The sequence below is a fragment of the Passer domesticus genome, chromosome 23 (assembly GCF_036417665.1).
Source record: "Passer domesticus isolate bPasDom1 chromosome 23, bPasDom1.hap1, whole genome shotgun sequence".
NCBI lineage: Eukaryota > Metazoa > Chordata > Aves > Passeriformes > Passeridae > Passer > Passer domesticus.
Genome location: NC_087496.1, coordinates 4,710,157 through 4,732,378, shown reverse-complemented (window position 1 = coordinate 4,732,378; position 22,222 = coordinate 4,710,157). Strand labels below are relative to the sequence as shown.

At 48.3% G+C, this 22,222-nt stretch overlaps 1 protein-coding gene across 2 annotated transcripts in view; it reads left to right on the top strand.

Moving 5' to 3' along the window:
- UBASH3B (ubiquitin associated and SH3 domain containing B) overlaps positions 1 to 22,222 on the top strand; it is a 68,289-nt gene that overhangs the window by 29,314 nt on the left and 16,753 nt on the right. Inside the window, exons 2-6 of one of the 2 annotated variants that reach the window (XM_064397589.1) lie at positions 15,220 to 15,273; positions 16,072 to 16,258; positions 16,679 to 16,877; positions 19,677 to 19,846; positions 20,698 to 20,906. In XM_064397589.1, coding sequence (XP_064253659.1) covers positions 15,220 to 15,273; positions 16,072 to 16,258; positions 16,679 to 16,877; positions 19,677 to 19,846; positions 20,698 to 20,906 — 819 coding nt within the window. Of the gene's footprint in view, positions 1 to 15,219; positions 15,278 to 16,071; positions 16,259 to 16,678; positions 16,878 to 19,676; positions 19,847 to 20,697; positions 20,907 to 22,222 lie in introns of both variants that reach the window. The other variant, XM_064397590.1, reaches the window with a different exon arrangement.

The window sequence follows — 22,222 nt, the reverse complement described above, 5'->3', positions numbered from 1 at the left end:
AATTTATGAGAGGCTAAAATCTAAATTATGCATCAAAAAGGGAGAGATGCAACTTCAGGGTAATAACACATTGCAAAAATAACTTCAAATGCGTAGTTCAGAGCAGCCTATAGCAGTGCCCAGTCAGCAAAGGCAGCAGAGAAGTAAAAATTGCTCTTCCTTACATAAAAAACTCTTGTGGAGATCTTTATTTTTAAATCTGACAGCAGCAGAGCTGGATCCTGGAGCCCTGAATCCATGGGGAGGGGTGATCCTTCAGAAATGCACTGAACAGAGTATTAAATAATGCAGGAAATCGTGGTTCAAACTGAAAAGAAAAGTTTATTTTTTAGGTTTTATAGACAGAAGAACTCTAACGCAGCCCAGGGCTGATGTTTGCACAAATAAAAGTCCCTTGAGAGCTCTGAGATCCCTTTTTGCCCTCCTTGAGCTGCTCTACACCAGCCTACAGCAGGGACAGACCTTCCCTTGAATTTCCTTGCACATAGAGGTAGCTGATCTTTCCCTAAAAATGTTTTCATCCAAAAATTTTTCTTATAAAAAACATTATTTTAACTTTTAAAACTTATTATTTAAAACTTATTATTAATAACTTTAGTTATGAAAATTATTTCAGAAAAAAAACTGGTTTTTTACAAAAGGTATTTCGCTGAGGATCAAGAAATGGTGAGTCAGACTCACCCTGGGGAGTGCAGGGACCAGGCTGGGAATATTTTACCTCTCACAATTATTTATTTTCTGCCTGCCTGCAGTAATTAGAGAGCCTTGCACTGTGATTTCTGTGAAGGAGCCCTGGGATAACATCACCCGTGGCAGGAATTGGCAGTGCCAGGGGAATCCATGGGCTAAACATGCAAGAAAAAAAAGGATGGGGCAGGGAAAAGGCAGAGGGGAGGAGGAATTTCACACAGACTGAGGTGGCAGCAGGTGATATCCAGGTCTGGGTTGCATCTCACTCTTTTTCCAGGCCAGGAATGATCTGAGCTCTTTGGAAAGGCACCCAGAGCACAGCAAAGGTGCCCTGGGACCTTTGGGATGGGGACAGGGCTGGAACACATCCCTGATCAGAGTCCCCAGCGCAGGGTTCACTCACAGGGTGAGCAATCCCTGCCTCCACTGCTGGGCTCTGGAGTGGTTTCCCCTCAGAATTCCCTCCAGGGATAAAAGTCTGTCCTTGCTGGAGCAGGAGGGTTTTGAACTGTGCCACAAAAGCATCAGGAAATGGCATCAGGAAAGGGGAAAATGGGGAAATCTGGGCATAAGTAGGATAAAAAGAAAGGGATTCAGCCTAAAATGGCACCAGGAGAGGGGAGAATGGGGAAATCTGGGAATAAGTCAGATAAAAGGAGGGATTCAGCCTGAAGTGGCACCAGAAGGGGAAAATGTGGAAATCTGGGGACAATCCAGACAACAGGAGGGATTTGGCCTGAAATGGCACCAGGAAAAGGGACAATGGGGAAATCTGGGCTTAAGCCAGATAAAAAGAAAGGGATTCAGCCTGAAATGGCACCAGGAAAAGGAAAAATGGGGAAATCTGGGCATAACCCAGCCACAAAGGAAGGGATTCAGCCTGAAATGGCACCAGAAAGGGAAAATGGGGGAATCTGGACAGCAGCCAGGGAAGAGGCTCGAGGAAGGGTGACACAAAGCCGCCCTCGCTGTTGTCCCACTGTGAGCAGCTGGCACCCAAAATAAAAAGCAGCTCCTGCTCTGGGGGCCCAGATGGAGCCACTGCAGCTCCTGTGGATCCAGCAGAGCTCCTGGGGATTGCTGCCAGCAGAAGTGCAGCAGCTCATCCTCTGCAGCTCCCCTCGGCTGCAGGGACACGGTGCCAGTGTGGATCCCTTGTCTGGGAGGTGACAAACCCCTCTGGCTGCCTTATGCTGTCCTGGTAGACCAAATTAAAAAAAATCCTTTTTGTTTTTGGGAGAGCTGGATACAGAAAAACAGCAATAAGGAGAGTGATAACTCTGGGAGGTGACCTTGGACATGCAATTTCTTCTCTCAGCTTTTAGTTTCTTGTCAGGGCTGTGCTGGAAATGAAAGCCTTGACTATCACAGTGAGCAAATTCTTATCCTTCACCAATATCAGGGCTCCAGTTAAATGTCAGGGCCAGGGTAATAAATTTTTCCCTCTCTCCTTCTCCTCCTGTGGGTATGTTTGCAGCTCCCAGGGAATGCAGTTGTTGAAATACCACCAGAATATGTGATCACACTGTCAGGAGATCCAACAATAATCACTGATTAAAAAGGAAGAATGAAGAGAGTAAGAGCTGGTGGCAGCATTGCTAAATGCTGATCAGCGCTGTAAGACAGCCTTTGATTTTTTAAATTAATTATACATTCCCTCATACTTTGTACTGCTGTAGATTTAATTGGACTCCTTATTTTTAGGCAACTCCAGCAAGAGGATGATAGGATACAGCTTTCAGCAGCTCAGCTCCAGCCTAATTCTGCCTCGTTCGATGCCACTGGGAGCAAAATTAGGCTGATGCTGAGCTCCTGTGAAAGCCTCGTGGTCTCTGTGCAGCTCAGCACGTTCACCTGCCTGGCAGGATGGAGGCATTGCCACCCAGGGATCCAGGCAGAGCTGGGCCCAGCAGCCAGAAAAATCCCCCAACCCCCAAAAGGCACCGAGGAGGTCTGTGTGCTACCCCGAGAATTTACCCAATAATTCACCTCAGCCTCACTCCACGTGATTTGTTTGCACCTTGTTGGCCAAGGTGCTTTGCTGGAAGCATGAAATGTTAAACTGCACAACAAAGAGGATTGCACTGAAAAGAGGGTCTGGTTTCAGCTGCAGCCTGAAATCCTGTATTGCCCCAGGGATTGGGGACACACAGGAGGGGCACCTGCACACTCACAGAGCAATCCTCTTTGGCTGGAACCTCCTGATCCGAGCCTGCCAGGGCTGTCCTGGGGGGCTGCTGGGAGAGGAGGATGAGGAGGGGCTGTGCTCTCTGCTGTGTCTGCAGCTGTGTCCTGCAGAGCTGCACCTGGAGCTCGGCACTGCACTGCTGGCTGCCTTCTTCTGGGCCTGACATGGTGCCTTGGGAAGGCTGGCCTGGAGCAGAGCTAAAGAATGAAACAGGGATTTATTCAAAGGATCTCCTCCATGGATGCAGCTTGGGCAGCACAAGAGCCCAGCCAGGGCTGCACCCAAGATGAACCCAAATGGTCCCAAAATGAACCCAAATAGTCACAAAAGGAACCCAAGATGGACCAAAATGGTCCCAAAAGGAACCCAAGATGAACCCAAATGGCCCCAAAATGCACGAGCGCTGCCGGGGTCTCTCCCTGGGCTCAGCTCTGCTCCATGTGCACATTGCAGTTCAGTGTCCAACCCCAGCTGCAGCCCCTGCAGTCCCATCCTGCTTGTTGTTCTCTCTGCAGCCCAGAGGCACCTCAGCAGCTCCACACGTGGATCTCCTGCCGTGGATCCACAGGGGAGGCAGGGCTGGGCTGTGCATAAGGCAGAGCAGCACTGATACAGCACAGCTGTAGGAAATGCTGTCCTGGGAAAGCCAGAAGAGCAGAATGTGTGTTTCAATAAGAAGAATGTGTCTGATGTCTCAGGTTTTACCTTTTCTATTTTCAGATTCTCTGTGCTTTAGTGTGTGGGTCTGGGTTCACATCAGGGGATGGTGAGCTCTGCACAGAGCAGGGAGACAAAACAATTCCTGCTCCAGCTGGGCACCAAGGACAGGGATCAGTGAAATTATCTTTAAGGCCCTTCCCAACCCAAACCATTCCGTGATTCCATGATTCTGCCACTTACCAGGCATGCCATGCCTGAAATTTACTGCAAAGAATTCCTCTCAACTGATAGATTCTCCTTTCTTGCCTGTTTTTCACGAGGCAGCTCTTAAAATATTTACCAAAAGGGAAGCTCACACGAGTCTAGCTCCTTCACCATGACCACAGGAGCCTGCAGAGCAAACTATTCTTTAAAAACCAAGAGAGCTTTGCAACCAGCCTTTGTAAGCACCTGCCACTCATTTTATTTATCCATTTTTCTTGTTCCAGCTCCCAGGAGCCCACTCTGACAGTGGAGGGAGGGGTCTTGCTGGAAGCACGGATATTATTTTGAAGTAGCAACACTGCCAGGTGTTCTCCTCCTTCCTGATGCTGCTGTGAGTGCCAGTGCCTGGAATTGTCCCTGGATCAGTGACTCCCTCCCAGGGCAGGCTGCCTCCACAGCAGGATGGGAAGAGAGGCTGCAACAGATGGAAAAAGAGGCTCCTTGTGTGTTTAGGAAAGAAAAGCTGCACTTCTCAGGCTGCTTTCTAGATATCAGCCACACACGAGAACCCAGAGAAGATGGGGCTCAGCTCTCAGTTGTAAAAGGGGTTTTTTTGGGTGGTTTTATTTTTTTTTTCCCCCATGAATAATTTTAGCAGCACACCCCCACAGCAGCGCTCGCCGAGGTGCGGGGGAGAGCTGAGCTCTGGAAATGAGGTGCTGCTCGTGGTGGGGGGTGTGTCTGCCTGTCTGTCTGTCTGTCTGTCTGCCAGTACCTGCCTGCAGAGCTCAGCCTGCATAACGAGGGCTCCGAGGCGAGCATCCATCCCACACAGCCCTGGCAGTGGCAGGAAATGTGTCCCCGGTGCTGGGATGAGGTGTGAGCTGTGGGAAAGGAGGAAAACAAAACATGGGAAAAGCCACTTCATGCTCAGGCAGCACAGCTCAGCTGGGAGTGCTCGTGGGCAAAGGGAAGCCCCAAATCTGCCACTGTTTGGGTACCCAAGCACTCACAGACACCCCTGGAAGTTTTGGCCAAGGACAGGCCAGGATGTGTCTCTGAGCTCACACCCAGGTTTTTCTCAGGAAAAAGAAATGATGGCTCTGTCCTTATCTATTCCCACCCCATCTGACACCTCTTAGGTGTCAAAAATTAAAATGACCGTGATGAGAGGAGGGGAAAAAGGAGATTTCGTTAGACTATAGTACCCACATCATTTAATTCTGGACACAAAAGCACAGAGCTGGAGCTGAACACCCTTCTGATCAGTGCTGTGAATCTGGCAGGATTTCAGCAGGGCTCGAGCCCTGGGAGTTCCCATCCCCTGGGCTCAGATGTGCTGGGCACTTTTGAAGACTTACCACTGCTTGTGTTTGCCCAGGTGGCTCAGCAGAGGCTGGAGTGATGGAGGAGAGCCCTGCTGAGCTGGTCTTTTGTGGTCCACACCATGGCTGTGACCTGCTGAGGTCTCTGACACAGCTGCAGAACCATTTTAGTGTTAAACAGACATTTGGGGGCACGAGAAGGTGATGTTTTTCCAAAAAAAAAAAAAGAGAATTAAGCCCCGGAGTGACCAATTCCTTGTGCCAGCTGCTGGATGGGGCAGGGTGTAATTAAAGGTGGTGGGAGGGTGAAGGAGGAGGGGGATGCAGGGGATGTGCTGGGCTGAGGGCTTTGCCAGACCTTTGCTGCTCCAGGGGATTTCTGTGAGCAAACACCCCAGCAAAAACCACACCCCTGGGTTCCTGCCAGCCCCAAATCCCCAGGTTTTCAGGGAGCTGAACAAAGTTCCTTTTATCACAGCAAACACTTGGTTTAAAATCCTTGGAAATTGTGCTGGAAGGGAGAAGAGCCCCAAAGCCTTGATGGTTTTTAATAACCTGGCAGCACCTGCTTTGCATAAGAGCAGGGCTGGAGTCTGTAAGTACATGCTTGGAGTTAAAGAGATGCATAAGTACTCTTTGGTGTAGGGATAATTACTAAATCCAGGTCTCATTAAAGTCTTCCTATTGCTTTTTTTTTTGTAATTCGCTGACAGATCCTGCAGGATCAGATACAGGAATTAAAAGGCTCTACACTTAGAGCTGACAGGCCAGGACAAAATCAGGAAAGCACGCAAGGAAATCTTCCAAGTCTGTGGTGAAGTTTTCTCATTAAATTCTTAGATCCTTCTTTATCTCATTGTTTCTCACTTTATCACAATTTTTCATTTCCTGTTCCCTTTTAGGCTTCAAACGTATTTATTTTTAATGTGGAGTTTTTTTAACCCTTCCCAAGTGAGGATTGAAACTTTTTGGAGCCCCTTGGTTAGATCTCATGTAACAAAAAATCCAGATTACTGAGCCAGACACTGCAGGGTCATTTTTAATATTTATTCTGGTATTAAAGTCTGGCCATGAGTTTACAACTTATGATTACAACAGCAAAATAATTGTACATTTTTACAGCTTTTTTATCGCCTGAGGACTCCAGAGTGACCTGAAGGAGACCAAATCCAGCTCCCCAAACAAATTCAGAGCAGAGCTTGCTGCCTCATTTGTTTTCTCTTTCCCCTGGTGGAAACTTTGACTTTAGCTGTAGCTCAGTGCTGTAACCACACACTTCAGAATCTCTGAGGCAAGAGCCTGAGCCCTGTGTGTGTTTTCTCACCCCCACATGGGGACTCCCAGCCCCAGTTCTGTTCTGGGGGTGTTTCAGTCAGTGGCAAATGTCCCTCATGATCTGCTGCATTAACCCCTTTTTCCCCTTTTCTTACAGCATTTTGGGCTTCTTTGGCCAGATCTTGACGTAATAAATATTTATATAATTGATATTGACATGATGAATATTGACTTAATGAATATTGGCACGATGAATATTGACATAATTAATATTGACATAATTAATACTGACAATTAATATTGGCATAATGAATATTGGTCTTCACTAGAGGACCAAAAAAAAGTGGGGAATACTGATTTGGAATAGTGTGAATTTTGTGTGTTACTGAAAACAACCAGGCTTCCCAAATTTCCTGAACAGAGCTGTCTAGAGCAGGAGGCTATTTTGAGTCTCTCTTTTTGCCTTTGACCCAACTATTTCAGCACCCCACCCTTCTTCTTCCTTCCACCTTCCTTAATTTCTTAGACTTCCTTCTTGCTGCTTTGCCTGAGTCTATTTTAGGGGTGAGAGCAGGCTTAGCTTCATGCCAGGCGTCCACTTCCCATTTTGCCTCTCTGGCTTTGCCTTTTCAGCAGAGCTGTGAGCCCACAGGCACGCAGAACCTCTGAGAGCCCCCAGCACTGCCCCCAGAGAGGGAAAAGCAGCACTTGAGGGGAAAATGAGGGCTCAGAATGAACCAAAAAAAAAATTATCAGGGCAAAGAACATCAAATTCGGCTGGGTGCAGATGTTGGGGTGGGAGCTGAGCTCACCCATTTTTGGCAAGCACAGGATATTCCCTTCTTCACTGGAGAGAGAGGGAGTGAAAGAGTGAATGGATTTATGGATTAACTTCTTCCCCATGAGGGTGGTGAGGCTCTGGAAGAGCTTTCCAGAAGCTGGGGCTGCCCCTGGATCCCTGGAAGTGTCCAAGGCCAGGCTGGAGCACCCTGGGACAGGGGAGGGTGTCCCTGGTGGAACCAGAAGATCTCCAAGGCCCCTCCAACCCAAACCACCCCAGGATTCCATGATTTGGTTGTGCAGGACCCAAGCTGGCAAGGTTTTGACCAAAACCTGTTGTTTGCACCTCGATCCAAATCTGAAGCAGAGCAAGTTCAGAGCAGCTCTCCCACCAGCCCTGCGAGGGCGTGCAGCACACACAGACCTGGGGGCTCACCTGGGGGGGATTTTACACCCCAGGTTTCCCATGAGATCCAGCAGAGCTCAGTGCTCTGCTCTGGGCTTTGGGCTGCGTTATCTCTGCTCACTTCCTCTCCCAGCCTGGGTAAAGCTCCCCTGAGCACAGCTTTGTGCAGGACAGAGCAGCTCTGCGCTGCAGCTCCACACAGGGCTCCTCCAGGCTGGAGCAGCCCGTCAGAACCTGCTGGGAATCAGTCCCAGAAGGTCACATCCTTGGTGGCCGCCAGGGCTCGGGTTCCTGGTACAGCCCCGTGTCACCAGCTTCACAGAACAGCAGCTTTCTGGCAAATTGTGCAACTGCACCGCCCCCAAACTTCCTGTTTTGAAACCCCAAGAAGCTGGAAAATGTTAACACTGGCACTTTAAAGTGCTACTTGTGGCTTTGCCTTTTTTTTTTTTTCCTTTTCTTCCTAAAGATCTACTAAAAAATTCAGTGTATAAAGGAGTAAAGTGGGGCTGCTGGAGGAGTGGGGGCACAAAGGGAGCACAGGGAGCTGTTCCCCATCCCTGAATTTTGGGGTGTGTGGGGCAGCAGGGCACTGGGGACAGTGCAGAAGGGCTGGGACAGATGGACAGGCAGGAGGTGGCAGTGGGACACTGGTGACATTGCAGCAGCCACCTGGCCCTGTTCCCATTCCCCCAGCAGCTCCACCGGCCCAAACCCGCTCCTGGTGGGAGAAAGAGGCCGTGGCAAAAAGGAAAATAAAAAGCAGAGCTGTGGCAAATCTCATTCCTGGATAGGGAGAGGAGCAATTAGGGAGAAGAAAGCGCCGTCTCTGCCTCAAATGTGGGACTTCATTTCTTCCCTGTCAGCTGACAACTGCTTCCTTTCCTGGCTATCACCGAGCCTCCAGATGGTGCCTTGGAGCATCCTTAAACCTCCAGCTTGGCTCCTTGCAAGGACATTGTCTTCCTGGTTAGCTAAAAATGGATTAATGGCTTTGAGATGAAAGCTGCTCGCTGTGAGTGCTGAGCTCGTGGTCAGCTCTGGCTGCTGTTAAAATCAGGTTTTGAAGGGGACGAGGCCCTGCTGAATGAGCTCCAGTTGTGTGTGGATTTATTTGGTTGCTTTCCCCGTGGTCACAATTCTGCAGAAGCTTTAGCAGCAGTTATTTCTCACCTTCCTTCGCCGAGCCCCCACTGCCCTGCAGTCACAGGTTTGAGTCTGCTGAGGTGCTGCCAGTTTTTGTGGGTTTATTAGGGAAGGGTGAGACATCATTTTCTCAAATTCCCAGCTCCAGGCCTCCTGCTATTTTCAGAGCTTGTCTGGGCAGCGCTTTTAGATTAGCACATGGGGAGAGAAGCTAAAGGAAGTGAACCAGGAAGCCAGACAGCAAATATCATCCAAAGCAGAAATTAAAAAGAAAACCAATATCAGGATCATAAGCAAACCTAAGGACAGGGCCTTGCAGCTGAAGAGGAGAATGAAAGGACAGAGGAATTTTGATGGGGTGTGACCGATTCAAATCAGCCCAAAAGCCTGAGCCTTGTTCCTCCTCCATCCTGCAGGGACGTGGCGTGGCTGGCAGGAGCTGGACAGCCAAGCCCACGCCTCAGAAAAAGCTGCACTGTTGTTGTTCTGAGGAAGGGAATATCCTGCTTCCTCTCTAAACCCTGTCCCTCTTTGAAAATGGTGAATGGCTGCTACATTCCTGCCCTTATCCCGGCCACTTCTTACAAGCCTGTACTTCCCTCTGCTCGTGCTTTAACAAGCTGGCTGAGCAGGGGATTAGGGAATGACTTGGTGCACATGTGGGGAGAGAAATCCGCCTTCAAAATCTTACATAACTCCAAAAAGCAAGAGACACGTGCCCAGGCCCTCATTCTTTGCGCACAAAAAATCATCATTTCATCCTCCTGCTGTGGCCAGGCTGCAGTTTGCTTGTCCTCTGAACAAAAAAAAAAAAAGGAACACTTGAAACTGTGGAGACTACAAACACAAATTATCATCTCCATTTCCCCTTTCCCTCTCCTCCCTGCTAGCAGAGCTCAGTATTCCAGAGCTGGGGATAAGCAGGCAGCCCTTGGGAAGAGGGAGGAAGGGAATTTCCATCCCCAGCAGGCACCTTCCATAAACCCTGAGCTGCAGGATGCGGTCCCCACGTTCCCAGGAGCTTCCCCTCTGGAAGTTGCTGCATTCCAGGCAGGACCTGGGTGTTTTCCACAGCTGGGATCTGCTGCTGGCCCCTGCTGACCTCAGGGGTTGGGAACAGCACGTTCCCAAAGGGGATCTTGGGGTGTAAAAGCAGCTGGTGCTCCAGGAGGGGACGTGGCTGCAGTTAAACTCTGAATTCCACGTGAGCAGGGATTTCTCTCTGCCATCAGGCAGGAAAACAGAGAATTTAAGGGGCCACTGAAGTTTTAAGTGCAATCTTTTGCAAGTGAAATTTGTCTTTTGGCGAGTTTTAACTTTTTGAAGGTGATCAGGCTTCCTGGGAACGTTAAACTGTGAATTGGCTGGGTTTTGAAGATGAATGGAAATCACAGACTTTATGCACTTATTAGATTCTCTTTTGCTTAAAACTCAGTGGAGGGAGAGAAATTAATTACCCTGCCACGCTCTCATATCAGAGTCATTCTCCTCACAAAAGCACCACGGGGGTTTTGTTGTTTTTTCCTTCACAGATGCAGAAAGGGAACATCCCCAACCCCCTGCCCTAAACAGGAACTGGATCCCTGGTGATATCTTCCTGTCCTGGCCCTATTTATAGCAGCAAGGTCACCCAAATAAGAACAGAGGCAGCATCAGATGATTTTTTTGGGGGTGGCTGAGTGAGTTGTGCACGGTGAGGATTCAGAGGAGCACAGCACATTTAGGAGGAACACCTCACTGTGGCCATTTCTGTCTGCAGGATAATTAAGAAATTCATGGCACCCAGGAATTTGGGTGGTTTTTTTCTATTTCACATAAACAAGTCATTAAATGCACAGAAATTTTCCTTGCAAAGCTGTTCCTGAGTGTGCAGTTGTTTAGTGAAAGTCTAAAACAGACTCATTCCCCTTGTTGGACTGTTAATAAACAATTAATGAAAACTGCAAAAATTCAGGAATCTGTAAAGGTCACTTGATGGGCAAGTTGGAAAAAAACACACAAAAATTACTGGGCATTTTCCTGTTTGTGGAGAATTTTTGACAGCTTTACTGTGGGTTATAGAGCAGAGTTTGAATTCAGGACCTCCCACCCACGACTTTGACACATAAGGCAAGGAGAAATTTAAATATTTTAAATAAATTTAAATATTGGGCTCCTGACCTGCACCTGCACTGACAGATCTGCTCCAAACAGCAGCTGCAGCCAGAAAATTCCTATTTTTTCCCATTCCCAGAGCCAGCCAACATTTTGCTTTCTATTCTTTTACCAGAAACCAACAGAGATGCAAGAAGCCAAGCTTTAAATAGATACATAGAGCTAGCTGAATATATGTTTATATAAATATGTTTTATAGGCACAAACAAGCAAAACCCAAGGTGCTTATTTTGTATTCCTGAGGAAAAACGCTCTGTTTGACAGCATCCTTCTTTCAGACTCATTTGGCATAAATTATGGGCTGTAATTCCTATTTCACCCTCTCAGGCAGGCCTGTGAGTGGGACCTGATGAGGAAAGAGAAGTATTTCCATCATATTATTTTAAAAATCTTTATTTACACAGCGAAATATCTGATAGGCCAAAGACTCAGTGATGAATTCATCCCTCAGAGGGGTTTTGCTCAGGGGGAAGGAGTTTGTGGGGCTTGAGGGGTGGGAGGAAAGGGCAGAGTTTGTCATTTTCTCTCATTCCTCCATCCCTGCAGGGCTCAATCCCAAATCCCTCAGTGCCTGTGGAGCTGAGGCAGAGGCTGCTGCTGGACTTTTCTGCAGCCTCTGAGAGCAGAAATTCCAAATAAAACCGGGTCCCTCTCGCAGACAGAGCTCTGCTGATGGCACAATTAGTGAAATCAAAGAAGAGCCAATGGAAATCCCTGCTGGGGCACCAAGCTCCTGAAGTTTGCACACTTTTTTAGTGATCTATTTTTACCTACATTATATTTTATCTCAGAATATTCCCCCCATGCCTTGCTCTTGCTGTTTGGAGTAGTTTCCCCACTGTCTGTTCACCCTCCTTTTTTAAGCTGGGCTTGGATAAAGCTCAGCACTTTTTAAGCTGGACTAGAAGCAGAAGGCTGAGCTCTCAGCAGCGGGAGGATTTTTGTGTGGTTCTCGTTATGGTCAATGCCTCATTCCCCATTACAGTCATTTCCTCTGAAGCAAATGGGATTTGGCCATTATATTTTATGTTTATTGATATATTTTCCCGAGCTCCATTGACATTCCCCTTTTTTGTTGTTTTTTTCCCAGCCAGAAGTGACAGGAAGCCAAGAATCCCCCAGCGGTAAGGAGAGAAGTGCTCAGAGCTCTGTGCCCTGCCTCAAAGTGGGGTTAAAATGGGCACCATTTCCACATCAGTGTGGGGGCCAGGGCAGCAGCTCCAATTCTGCTGCAATGTTTTGGGGCCAGCTGTTTAGCTGGGATGCTTCCTGGCAATATTTCACCCTGTTTAACCAGGGGTTGAGTGGGGAAAGGTTTTCCTTGGGCCTTGACATTGAGGAGTGTCACGGGCAGGGCTTTGAGGTGGAATAATCAAACCCAATTAATTCTTCCTGGTGAATAAAATACCTGCTGTGCATTTGGAAGTCGTTGCTGTAAGGATTTTCTTTCCCCTTCCCCAGACTCTCCAGAGCTGCAGTTGCACAGAACCTGTGCCTTGCTGTCTGTTCAAAATGATTATTCCATGTTGCTGGGTGCTTTTAAATGATTTCCCTGCACTTCATCTCAGAAGGCAAGAGATGGAGGAGCTGGGTGCCCCAGGGGACCAGCAGTGCTGCACAAAGCTTCTCAACCCATTTTGCATCACCAGAAATGGTTACTCAGTGATACCATCCAGTAAATTCTGAAAAATAAGTCATTTTCTTCCTTTTTCCTCTTTTCTGGTTCATCTGAGTCACTGTTGTTTTTTTCTACAATGCTCCAGCCAACACTTGCTACCCAGCGTGAGGAAATGTGAGCACCTAAGCCATAATTTGTCACCTAATTAAGTGACCTGATTTTCTCAGGAGCAGGATGTGTTTTCCAGCTCCCACTGCACTCAGCAATTGTGAAAATCAGGCCACTTTTGCATGGTTGGGACCAGTTTTGAGTACTCAACTTCTAAAAAGCTGATTTTGGCCTGGGAGCTGGAGGATGGGTCCTCTCCAGGTTTTGACCAGGGTGGGATTTTGGGAGGGAAGCAGAGACTTATCAGTCATCAGCCCCATTCCTTTCACTAAAATAAAAAAAAAAAAAAGAAGAATAAATCTCTCATTTGCAGGTCCTGGGATAAAAATATCCTCCGGCTTTGTTTGCTTTATGCAGCATTTCCTCCTCACACTGAAAATTAAATTGACAGGGGGGTTGGTTGTCCCTGTGGATGATGGAGGCAGCTCTGAAATCCCAGGTGAACAAAGGTGTGGCTCCAGCCTCGTGTTCTCTGCCTCCCTTCGGGGTCCCCAGCTCTGCAGGAGCTGCAGTTAATTCCAGCAGAGCTCCTCTGTGGGGTTTGTTCCAAGGAATCATCAGGTCATGAAGGAAAAGAGTCCCTGAGGTGGAGTGGGAGAACCTGGACTGTGCACAGCTCCTCCAGAGCTCTGGGCAGAGGAAATCCTGGAGAAACTGCTCATTCCAGAGGCAGAGCTGCCAGACTTCACTGCCAGACTTCAGGGGAGAGTTCTGCAGAGTCACATCTCTCTTGTGAAGAGCAGAAACAACCCCGGCAGGAGGGGAGGGAAGCTGAGCAAGGGCAGCACAACAAATGATGGAGGCAGGGCAGGAAGAATCCCCAGGCACTGCTCCCAGAGAGCTGCCCCTCATCCTTTAGAGAGGTGCCCTTTATCCTTTACAGAGATCCTCCTTATCTTTTAGAGAGATCTTCCTTATCCTTTACAGAGATCCTCCTTATCTTTTAGAGAGATCTTCCTTATCCTTTACAGAGATCCTCCTTGTCTTTTAGAGAGATCCCCCCCGTCCTTTAGAGAGGTGCCCCTTATCCTTTAGAGAGATCCCCTTATAATGTAGAGATGTGTCCCCTGTCTTTTAGAGAAGTGCCCCTTATCTATTAGAGAGGTCCTCCCTATCTTTTAGAGAGATCCCCCCTGTTTTTTTGAGAGGTACCCCTCTCTTTTAGAGAGGTCCCCCCTATATTTTAGAGTTCCCCCTTATCTTTTAGAGAGCCCCCCCATCTTTTAGAGAAGTGCCCCCTTATCTTTTAGAGAGGTTCCCCCTTATTTTTTAGAGAAGTGCCCCTTATCTTTTAGAGATCCCTCTTATCTTTTAGAGAGGTTCCCCCCTATTTTTCGGCTCCTTTGCCTGAGCTGCTTTCCAAAGCAAAGCACTTTCTGCTTTGCACAGAGCACTTTCCAGAGCAGAGCAAGGGCAGGAACCCCAACCCACAGCGTTCACCACCCCAAATCCACCAAATCCATCCCCCCAGAGGGCAGCACTGCTGATCTCCAGGGAATGCTGGCAGATGAGGACAGCAAAACAGCTTGGGGAGGAAGTATGTTCATCACCACGCATTTGCAACACAGCTCTTTAGTTTTTTTTCTCTTTTTTGTTTTTTATCATTATCAGCATTATCTTTCTGCCTTCCTCTTACCCTCCAAACGAACCAAAATGTGTGTGTTCAAGGGGTGGGGAGGCTGAAGCACAGCTGAGTCAACAGCACATGGCTGGGGCTGGGGGTGACGCTCAGGATGTCCTCTGGGGGTGTCAGAGCATTTGGAAATGCAGGCAGAAGGGTGACACAAGCATGGTCACAAGCTCTGGAGGGTCCCTGACCCCAGACCCACGGGCTGGAGCCTGGATCTGCCCCCTTTCCCTTTAGGAAATCACCAATTCATGTGGAATTCTGCACCCTCCCCAGCTGAGCGCCTGTCTCTGCCTCATGACCCTAAAATTTCTGTCATTTTCTGCCTTCTTCACTCATAATTCTTGCTCCATCTGGGTTCTGGGTGAATCCCTCCCTTTGGCTGTCCCTGGTGCCACGGGGCTGAGCTGATCCACAGCTGCTTTCCCGTGCTGGTGTCGAGCACTTGGAAAACACAATTCCACGTTTAAATCTGTTACTTCTGCTCAGAAAACTTGCTGAACAGCAGAGCTGGGTGTTCCCAGCTGGAGGGAAAAGGGATTCGGAGATATCCTGAGGGGAAAGAAGCAGAAGAGCTCTTTGAGTACAGCAAGGACTAAAGGGAACTTTTCTAAGCAGGAAAATCTCTGTTTGTGCCCTCTCGTGGCTGTTGAATTTTTCTTCTCCTCATTGCAACTCCTGCTCTTTCAGACCCAAATCTTTGGGGTTTCATGCTGAAATTGCTAGCAAAGAGACCATTGAATGCTGGTGTTTCTCTGTCCAGAAAAAGTGGGAAAACCCAGAGCTCCATAATTCATGTTTTGTGCTGGCTGCATGACTTTGCCCTTCAGACCTTTTATGAGGATTTGACAGGTGGCACATCCAAACAAAAAGCATTGGAGAATTGGAAAGGGCGTCCCATGAGGGCCCAAACACACAGCAATAGACCCCAAATTTCAGCAGCACTGAAATTCTCTTTTTCTTTTGCTCTCTCTGCAGACAAAAAGCGCTGGCATCGACAGGTGGAAGGAGTGTTCAAGCAGCATGCGACTGGTTGGTATGAAGTAATAAATGTTAAAAAGTAGCAGAAAGGGTGGATTTAGGGTTTCAGCCATTAGAATGTGGCATGTTTAAACAGGGCTGTTGTCTGAACAGCACCTGCAGAGTTAGTGAGGTGCTGTTTAAGTGCTGGAAATGAGCCTGGTCTGAGAGGGTTTGTGATCTGCAGCAAATGTGTTATAATAATGTTCTTTTTTTTTAATGACTAAGCAGAGGTAACTGAGTCAGCAGAGGGTCGAGGCAGCTTCTGTAATTGCCTGTCACATTTGAGTCCCCAGGGTTTTGGCCAAAGTCCTTGAGTATATGGGAATAAGAGCTTTATTCAGAGGGACCATCATTAGGCAGGGCCCTGCAGGGAGAGTGGGGTCTGTTAAACCCCTTTGGCTGCCCTGAACTGGAAGCACTGGGGGGAATGAATTCCCAAGCAGGTGGGAAGGGGAACAGGTGAGAGAAGGAACCCCCCTCACTCTGCAGCTGGGAGCTGCCTGCTCAGAGACATGGAGCGATTCCTGGTGCTCTCCTCCCTGTGTTCTGCACTCTGAAAGGCAGAAAAGGCAGAAGCAGTGACCCGGCTTAGATCTCCAGAGCACCAGCCTGAAAGTGAACCCCAATTTTCTGTGTTACTGAGCAGTGCAAATGGGCTGCAAGTGAGGCAGAGCAGCTCTGCCTGCCCCGCCAGAGCTGCATTTCCCCATGCAGGGACAACGAGCGGCAGCACAGGGGGAGCTGGTTTAGCTGGGGGGAGAAAATCCGCGACTCTGTCTCGATTTAAGAGCTGTTTGTGCCCGCCAGGCTCTTCTCCCACGTGGGTGACCCGTTCCTGGATGACACGCTGCCCCGGGAGTACGTGCTGTACCTGCGGCCCACCGGGCCCCTGGCGCAGAAGCTCTCCGAGTTCTGGCAGCAGTCGAAGCAGATCTGTGGCAAGAACAAAGCCCACAACATCTTCCCCCACATCACCCTCTGCCAGTTCTTCATGGTAAAGCACAGCTCCTCTCCCCTCTCTGCTGTAGCCATTCCTTGCCAGGCTCGGCCTGGAGACTTCATCCTGGCTTAGGGAGGAGCTGGGGGGATTTTGTCAGTGCCTGGGCTGCTGGAGGAGGTAATTGTTTTTTTTTAAGCTGTTGTTTTCAGGGAAGAGCAGCAGCAGAAGACTGAATTCTCATCCTCTCCAGTGATCCTCAGCATGAGAATGGTGGGGGGAGCTTGGGGAGGTTACTTGGGGATAGCTGATCCTGCTTTGAGGACAAGGGAGGGGCCGAGGATTTCTAAACATAGATTTATTTTTTTTTTCCATGCCCCTGTGCTTTTTCTCACTGCATGAGGGGAAAGGTAGGCCACTGACACCCACCCACACCCTCTCCTTTGCTGAGCCGTGCCTGTCCTGCTTCCTTGGCAGTGTGAGGACAGCAAGGTGGACGCTCTCACGGAAGCCCTGCAGGCCACGGTGATGCGCTGGAAATGCAAATTCCCTGCCCCGCTGCCCCTGGAGCTCTACACCTCCTCCAACTTCATCGGGCTCTTCGTCAAGGAGGAAAGTGCTGAGGTGCTCAAGAAGTTCGCTGCAGACTTCGCTGCAGAGGCAGCTTCCAAAGCAGGTGAGTGACTGCTTGGGCATTGTCAGAAAAACAAAGCTTGGATGCCGTGAGACCCCAGCCTGGAGAGTCAGAAAGCCAAAACTTTGAAGTCATGAAGGAGCCCAGCATGGGCATTGTCAGAAAAACCAAAACTTTGAAGCCATGAAGGGCATTGATAGAAAACCAAAACTTTGGTGTCATGAAGGAGCTCAGCCTGGGCATTGTCAGAAAAACCAAAACTTTGATGCCATGAGAGCCAGGTTTGGACATTGTCAGAATTACCAAAACTTTGGTGTCATGAAGGAGCTCAGCCTGGGCATTGTCAGAAAACAAAAATTTGGATTTTAAGAGAGCTCAGTCTGGGCACTGATAGAAAACCAAAGCTTGGATGTCATGAGAGCCCAGTTTGGGCATTGTCAGAAGAACCAAAACTTTGAAAACGTGAAGGGCATTGATAGAAAACCAAAACTTTGAAGTCATGAAGGAGCTCAGCCTGGGCATTGTCAGAAAAACAAAACATTGATGCCATGAGAACCAGGTTTGGGCATTGTCAGAATTACCAAAGCTTGGATGCCATGAGAGCCCAGTTTGGACATTGTTGGAAAAACCAAAACTTTGAAGCCATGAAGGGCATTGATAGAAAACCAAAACTTTGGTGTCATGAAGGAGCTCAGTCTGGGCATTGTCATTAAAACAAAGTTTGGGTGCCATGAGAGCCCAGCCTGGGCAGTGTCAGAAAAACTAAAACTTTGAAACCATGAAGGGCATTAGAAAACCAAAACTTTGGTGTCATGAAGCAGCTCAGCCTGGGCATTGTCAGAAAAACCAAAACTTTGAAGTCATGAAGCAGCTCAGCCTGGGCATTGTCAGAAAAACCAAAACTTTGATGCCATGCAGGAGCAAAGCAGCTGCCAAAGCTCAGGGTTTGCACCTTTTCAGAGCCCCAAAGCTCTGATGCCACCAAGAAGCAAAGCTCAAAAGCAAATCCCTGATTTTTAAGTGAAAACTCAAACACCCCAGCGGGTGCTTTGGCTTTTCAGCTGGGAGACCTCTCACCCTGAGTTTTGAGCTGTTTCTGGAAGGGAAGCTGACATTTGGTGGTTCTTTACCCTTTCACAGAGCTGCTCTGAGCTGTTTCCTGCCCGCTCGCCGCCTCCAGCCACCACCACAGAACTTTCCCCGGCCATTTCAAGGCCGTGGCTGTTTTTTCACTGTGTTTTTGAGGTGTGAAGAGGGCTCTGGGAGAAGACCCCAAGTGTTCTTTCCAACCTCAGCGCTCACAGGTGCTCCATGATCCAGAACCTCTGGAATGTGTTGCTTTCACCCGACCTAGAACTTCCCTTCCCTTTAGAAGAAGGAGGGAATTTTATCTTTTAAAATAAGATTTTGGAAGGCAGATATTGGGTGGGTCCAAGGACAGTGCAGCCAGTGAGAGTGGGATCTATGTTTCCCTCCAGCACAGCCAAAAATGTGATTTTTATCCAAAAAAACCCCACTGACCCAGAATAAAGAAGCAGTTGTGGCTTCCAACAATCTTCTGCCCTGAGACTGCTCCAATTCAGGCCAAATTGGGGTTTTTTAAGGGAAGGCAGTTGCTGCATTGCAGCCACAGCTTGGTCAGGTTATCACATTAAAGTCTCTGGGGTTTTTTTCAAAGATCTTGAGCATATTTTTGTTGCTGATGAAAAACAACAACAGAAAAAAGATGGATGAGCTTGCAGAGCTACCCCTGGCTGGCACTTGGAGCCAAGTCTCTGAATAGCTGCAATTGTGACTGAATAATCAGTCAAATCTAATTGCAATTTTTGGTTGAATAAGCATGAATAAATTACGTGCAAACAATGTGTCCTGTGATTTCCACATCTACCGGAAGAGCCCAAATATTTCACATATTTTCACCTGGAATCATCTCCTGATGCAGATTCTTTTTTTCTGCAGGATCATTCTGAATCATTATTATGTTTCCACAATTTGGGAATACCTCACCCTCAGTGACTAAACTGATAATCCAGCTAATGTCCAGGGAAAAGATTTAATCAACTTGCACAAACCTGCAAATTCCATGGATTTGTCATTTGGTGCAGCAGAGAGAATGATAGAGGGAGAGTAAAAATCATGCTTTTAACCTGCTTATTTTGGAAAGATCCTCAGCTGCTCATAAAGGCCTCCTGGATTTTCCTACCTGGAAAAATGTCGTTTTTCTTTTGGCAGGAGATCCTGCATGTCCAGAGCTGCAGTAAGGATTGTCACACCCCCTGCTGTTTGGCAGTTTGCAGGGATGCCTTGTCTGGCACCCTGGCTGAATCAGACCCCAAATCTCTGATATTTTCAATATTAGAAACCTCCTGTGGATGCTGGCAGTCTGGTCAGAGAGGAAGTCAGATAAACTTTCCCAGGCATTGCTCTGGGGGAGCTTTGAGAAAGCTCAGAGAAAGAATTAAAATAATGTTTAACCTTTGCAGCTGATGTTTTGTACTTGTTTACTTGCAAGATGTTTACAACAAGGGTGTTGTTCCTAATTAGCAATGAGGTGAGGGGTATTGATTGAGAACCCACCAGATCCAGCTTTCTCAGAACAATTTATAAAAAAATGTGATGTCAATTTACTTTGCTGTTGCCTTCTGAGAAGACTTTGGAGTCTGTCTTGCTTTATTCAGCTGTCCCTAATGCAGCAGCAACAACCTCACACTCCCAGATTGATTCCAGGTGAACTCCAGCTTGTCTCTTGAGCTACTTGAGCTTTGCAAGTGCAGCTCTGTTGGAGGCCACGGTCACCAACCTGGCACGAAGGGGTTTTCAGCCCTCCTCTCCCCATTGCAGATGTCCACGTGGAGCCCCACAAGAAGCAGCTCCACGTGACCCTGGCCTATCACTTCCAGAGCAGCCACCTGCCCACGCTGGAGAAGCTGGCGCAGAGCATCGATGTCAAGCTGGGCTGTGACTGGGTGGCCGCCGTCTTCTCCCGCGACATTCGCTTCGTCAACCACGAGGTAAACCCCTGGAGCTCCTCTCACCCCAACAAATCACCCCTCTGCTGAAGTTTCATTTCACAGAATCACAGAATAACGGGGTTGGGAGGGAGCTCTAAGATCATCGAGTCCAACCCATGCCCTCACACCTCAACCAGACCATAGCACCAAGTGCCATGTCCAGCCTTTTTTTAAACACATCCAGAGATGCTGATTCCACCACCTCCCTGGGAAGAGCATTCCAGTGCTTTATTATTCTTTCACTTAAATTTTTTTTTCTTAATATCCAACCTATGCCTTCCCTGACGTAGCTGAGACTGTGTCCTCTGGTTCTGTCAGTGCTGCTGGTGGAAGAGACCAACCCCACCTGTCTAGAACATCCCTTCAGGAATTGTAGAGAGCAATGGGGTCACCTCTGAGCCTCCCCTTCCCCAGGCTAAACAACCCCAGCTCCTTCAAACGTTCCTCACAGGGCTTGTGTTCCAAGCCCCTCACCAGCCTTGCAGCTCTGTGGCCACAGAGAGGAGCACAACTTTCTCAGGAATCATTCTGGGAAAGGCTGTGAGAACACCAGAGGAAAGAATGAGGAACAATTCTTACCTTCACTTGCTGATTATGGTTGGTGTTGTGCACATGTGGAATGTGTTATGGAGATTTGTTTACCAAAGGGTGGTTTCTTAATTAGCCAGTGGTGATGGTGTTTTAACTAAAACACCAATCAATTCCACCTAGAATATAAAAAAGAACAACGGGTTTCATAAAAAAGATTATTATTCAGCCTTCTGTAATACTTGGAGTCTATGCTAATTATTACCCTGCTGGGGGTCCATTTGATGTGGCATTCATTAATATTTTGTGCTTTTCTCCCCCAGACTCTGCAAGTGATCTACCCCTACACCCCCCAGAACGACGACGAGCTGGAGCTGGTCCCCGGGGATTTCATTTTCATGTCCCCAGTGGAGCAAACCAGCACGAGTGAGGGCTGGATTTATGGCATTTCCCTGGCCACTGGCTGCTCGGGGCTGCTGCCTGAGAACTACATCACCAAGGCGGATGAATGTGGCACCTGGGTGTTCCATGGGTAGGTGAAGCTGCTCCTCCCCTTCCCACAGCTGCAGAAAGGGGCTCAGGGATGCCTGGAGAGGCTCCTTGGAGCAGAGGCTGGGCAGAGTTAAAGGAATAAAGCAGGGATTTATTTAAAGGGTTTCAAAGGGTACAGCTTGGGCTGTACAGGAACCTGGCCAAGCCTACAACAAAGATGGATCCTGAGTCACAAGTTTTCACATTTTACAAGTTTTGGTCCATTTCCATATTGGGTTCATTGTCCAGTTCCAGCTCCAGGTGATGCAGTCCCATCCTCCCAGGTTGCTCTCCTCCATTCCCTGCTGTTTGTCTTTTTTGGGGCTGAAGCTGCAGCGGTTCTGGGGCTGGAAAAGGATTGTTCTGTGTGCCTGAGCTGTGAGGAGAACTGCTGACACTTGATATGAAGCTCAGAGTCACACACTAAGGCAGAATCCAGAAAATATGTGGGTTTTATATTTTCCAGAATCTATAAAATATAAAAGCTCAAACTTAAGGCAGCAGCAGCAGCAGCTGGGATTTCACCTGGGGCAGCGAGGAGGGATGCTGAGAAGGGCACTGAGGGGAAGGAGCTGGCACAAGAGCCTCATCCCATCAGCCAAGGAGCAGCAGATGCTCTCCCTTAGCGTGGGGTGAGAGGACAAGGTGATTTTGCAGCTGAGATGTTGCAGCAGCTCTTTGTGACTCGCAGGCTGATGGAGCTGCAGCAGATGGCTGCTGGAGCCACTGCTGTGCAGGCACCTCTGGGCTGGGCCTGCCATCAGCAAGGTGTAAATATGAGAGTTAATTTGGGAAGAGACATCTTCCATGCGTAATTCCCTGCTGGGGAGGACTTTGGATCAGGAATATTCCTTAGTTTATTTAGCGAGATTTTTAGGAGCTTGTTTTTGGCTTCAGTGAGAATGCAGCCCTCATCTTTTAAATAAGGTTATGCCTCTTGATTTTGGTGGGAATTCATTAAACAGAATGCTGGTCCTGAAATCACTCATCCCCCCCTCATTTACCCCTGCCAGAGCAGGGGAGACAAGGCACCATCCAGAGGACAGGAGATGGAGTCAGGGTTTTTGGGGAAAAGCCTCCAAACAATGGCCTGTCCTTAGGAGATGACTAAGCTGGAGCAGCCTCAGCAGTTTGTGTTTTCCAGCAGCTCTGGAGACAGGCTGGTGGCTCTTCTCCAGGCACACTGAGAGTTTGCTTCTCCTCATCACCATTCCCAGCAAATCCTGCCATCTATAAATAGATGCTGAAGCGTTTGTGGCCTTTATTAAAAGGCTCAGAGAGAAAGAAAGGCTCAGAAATTGTGTGGCAGCTCCTGGG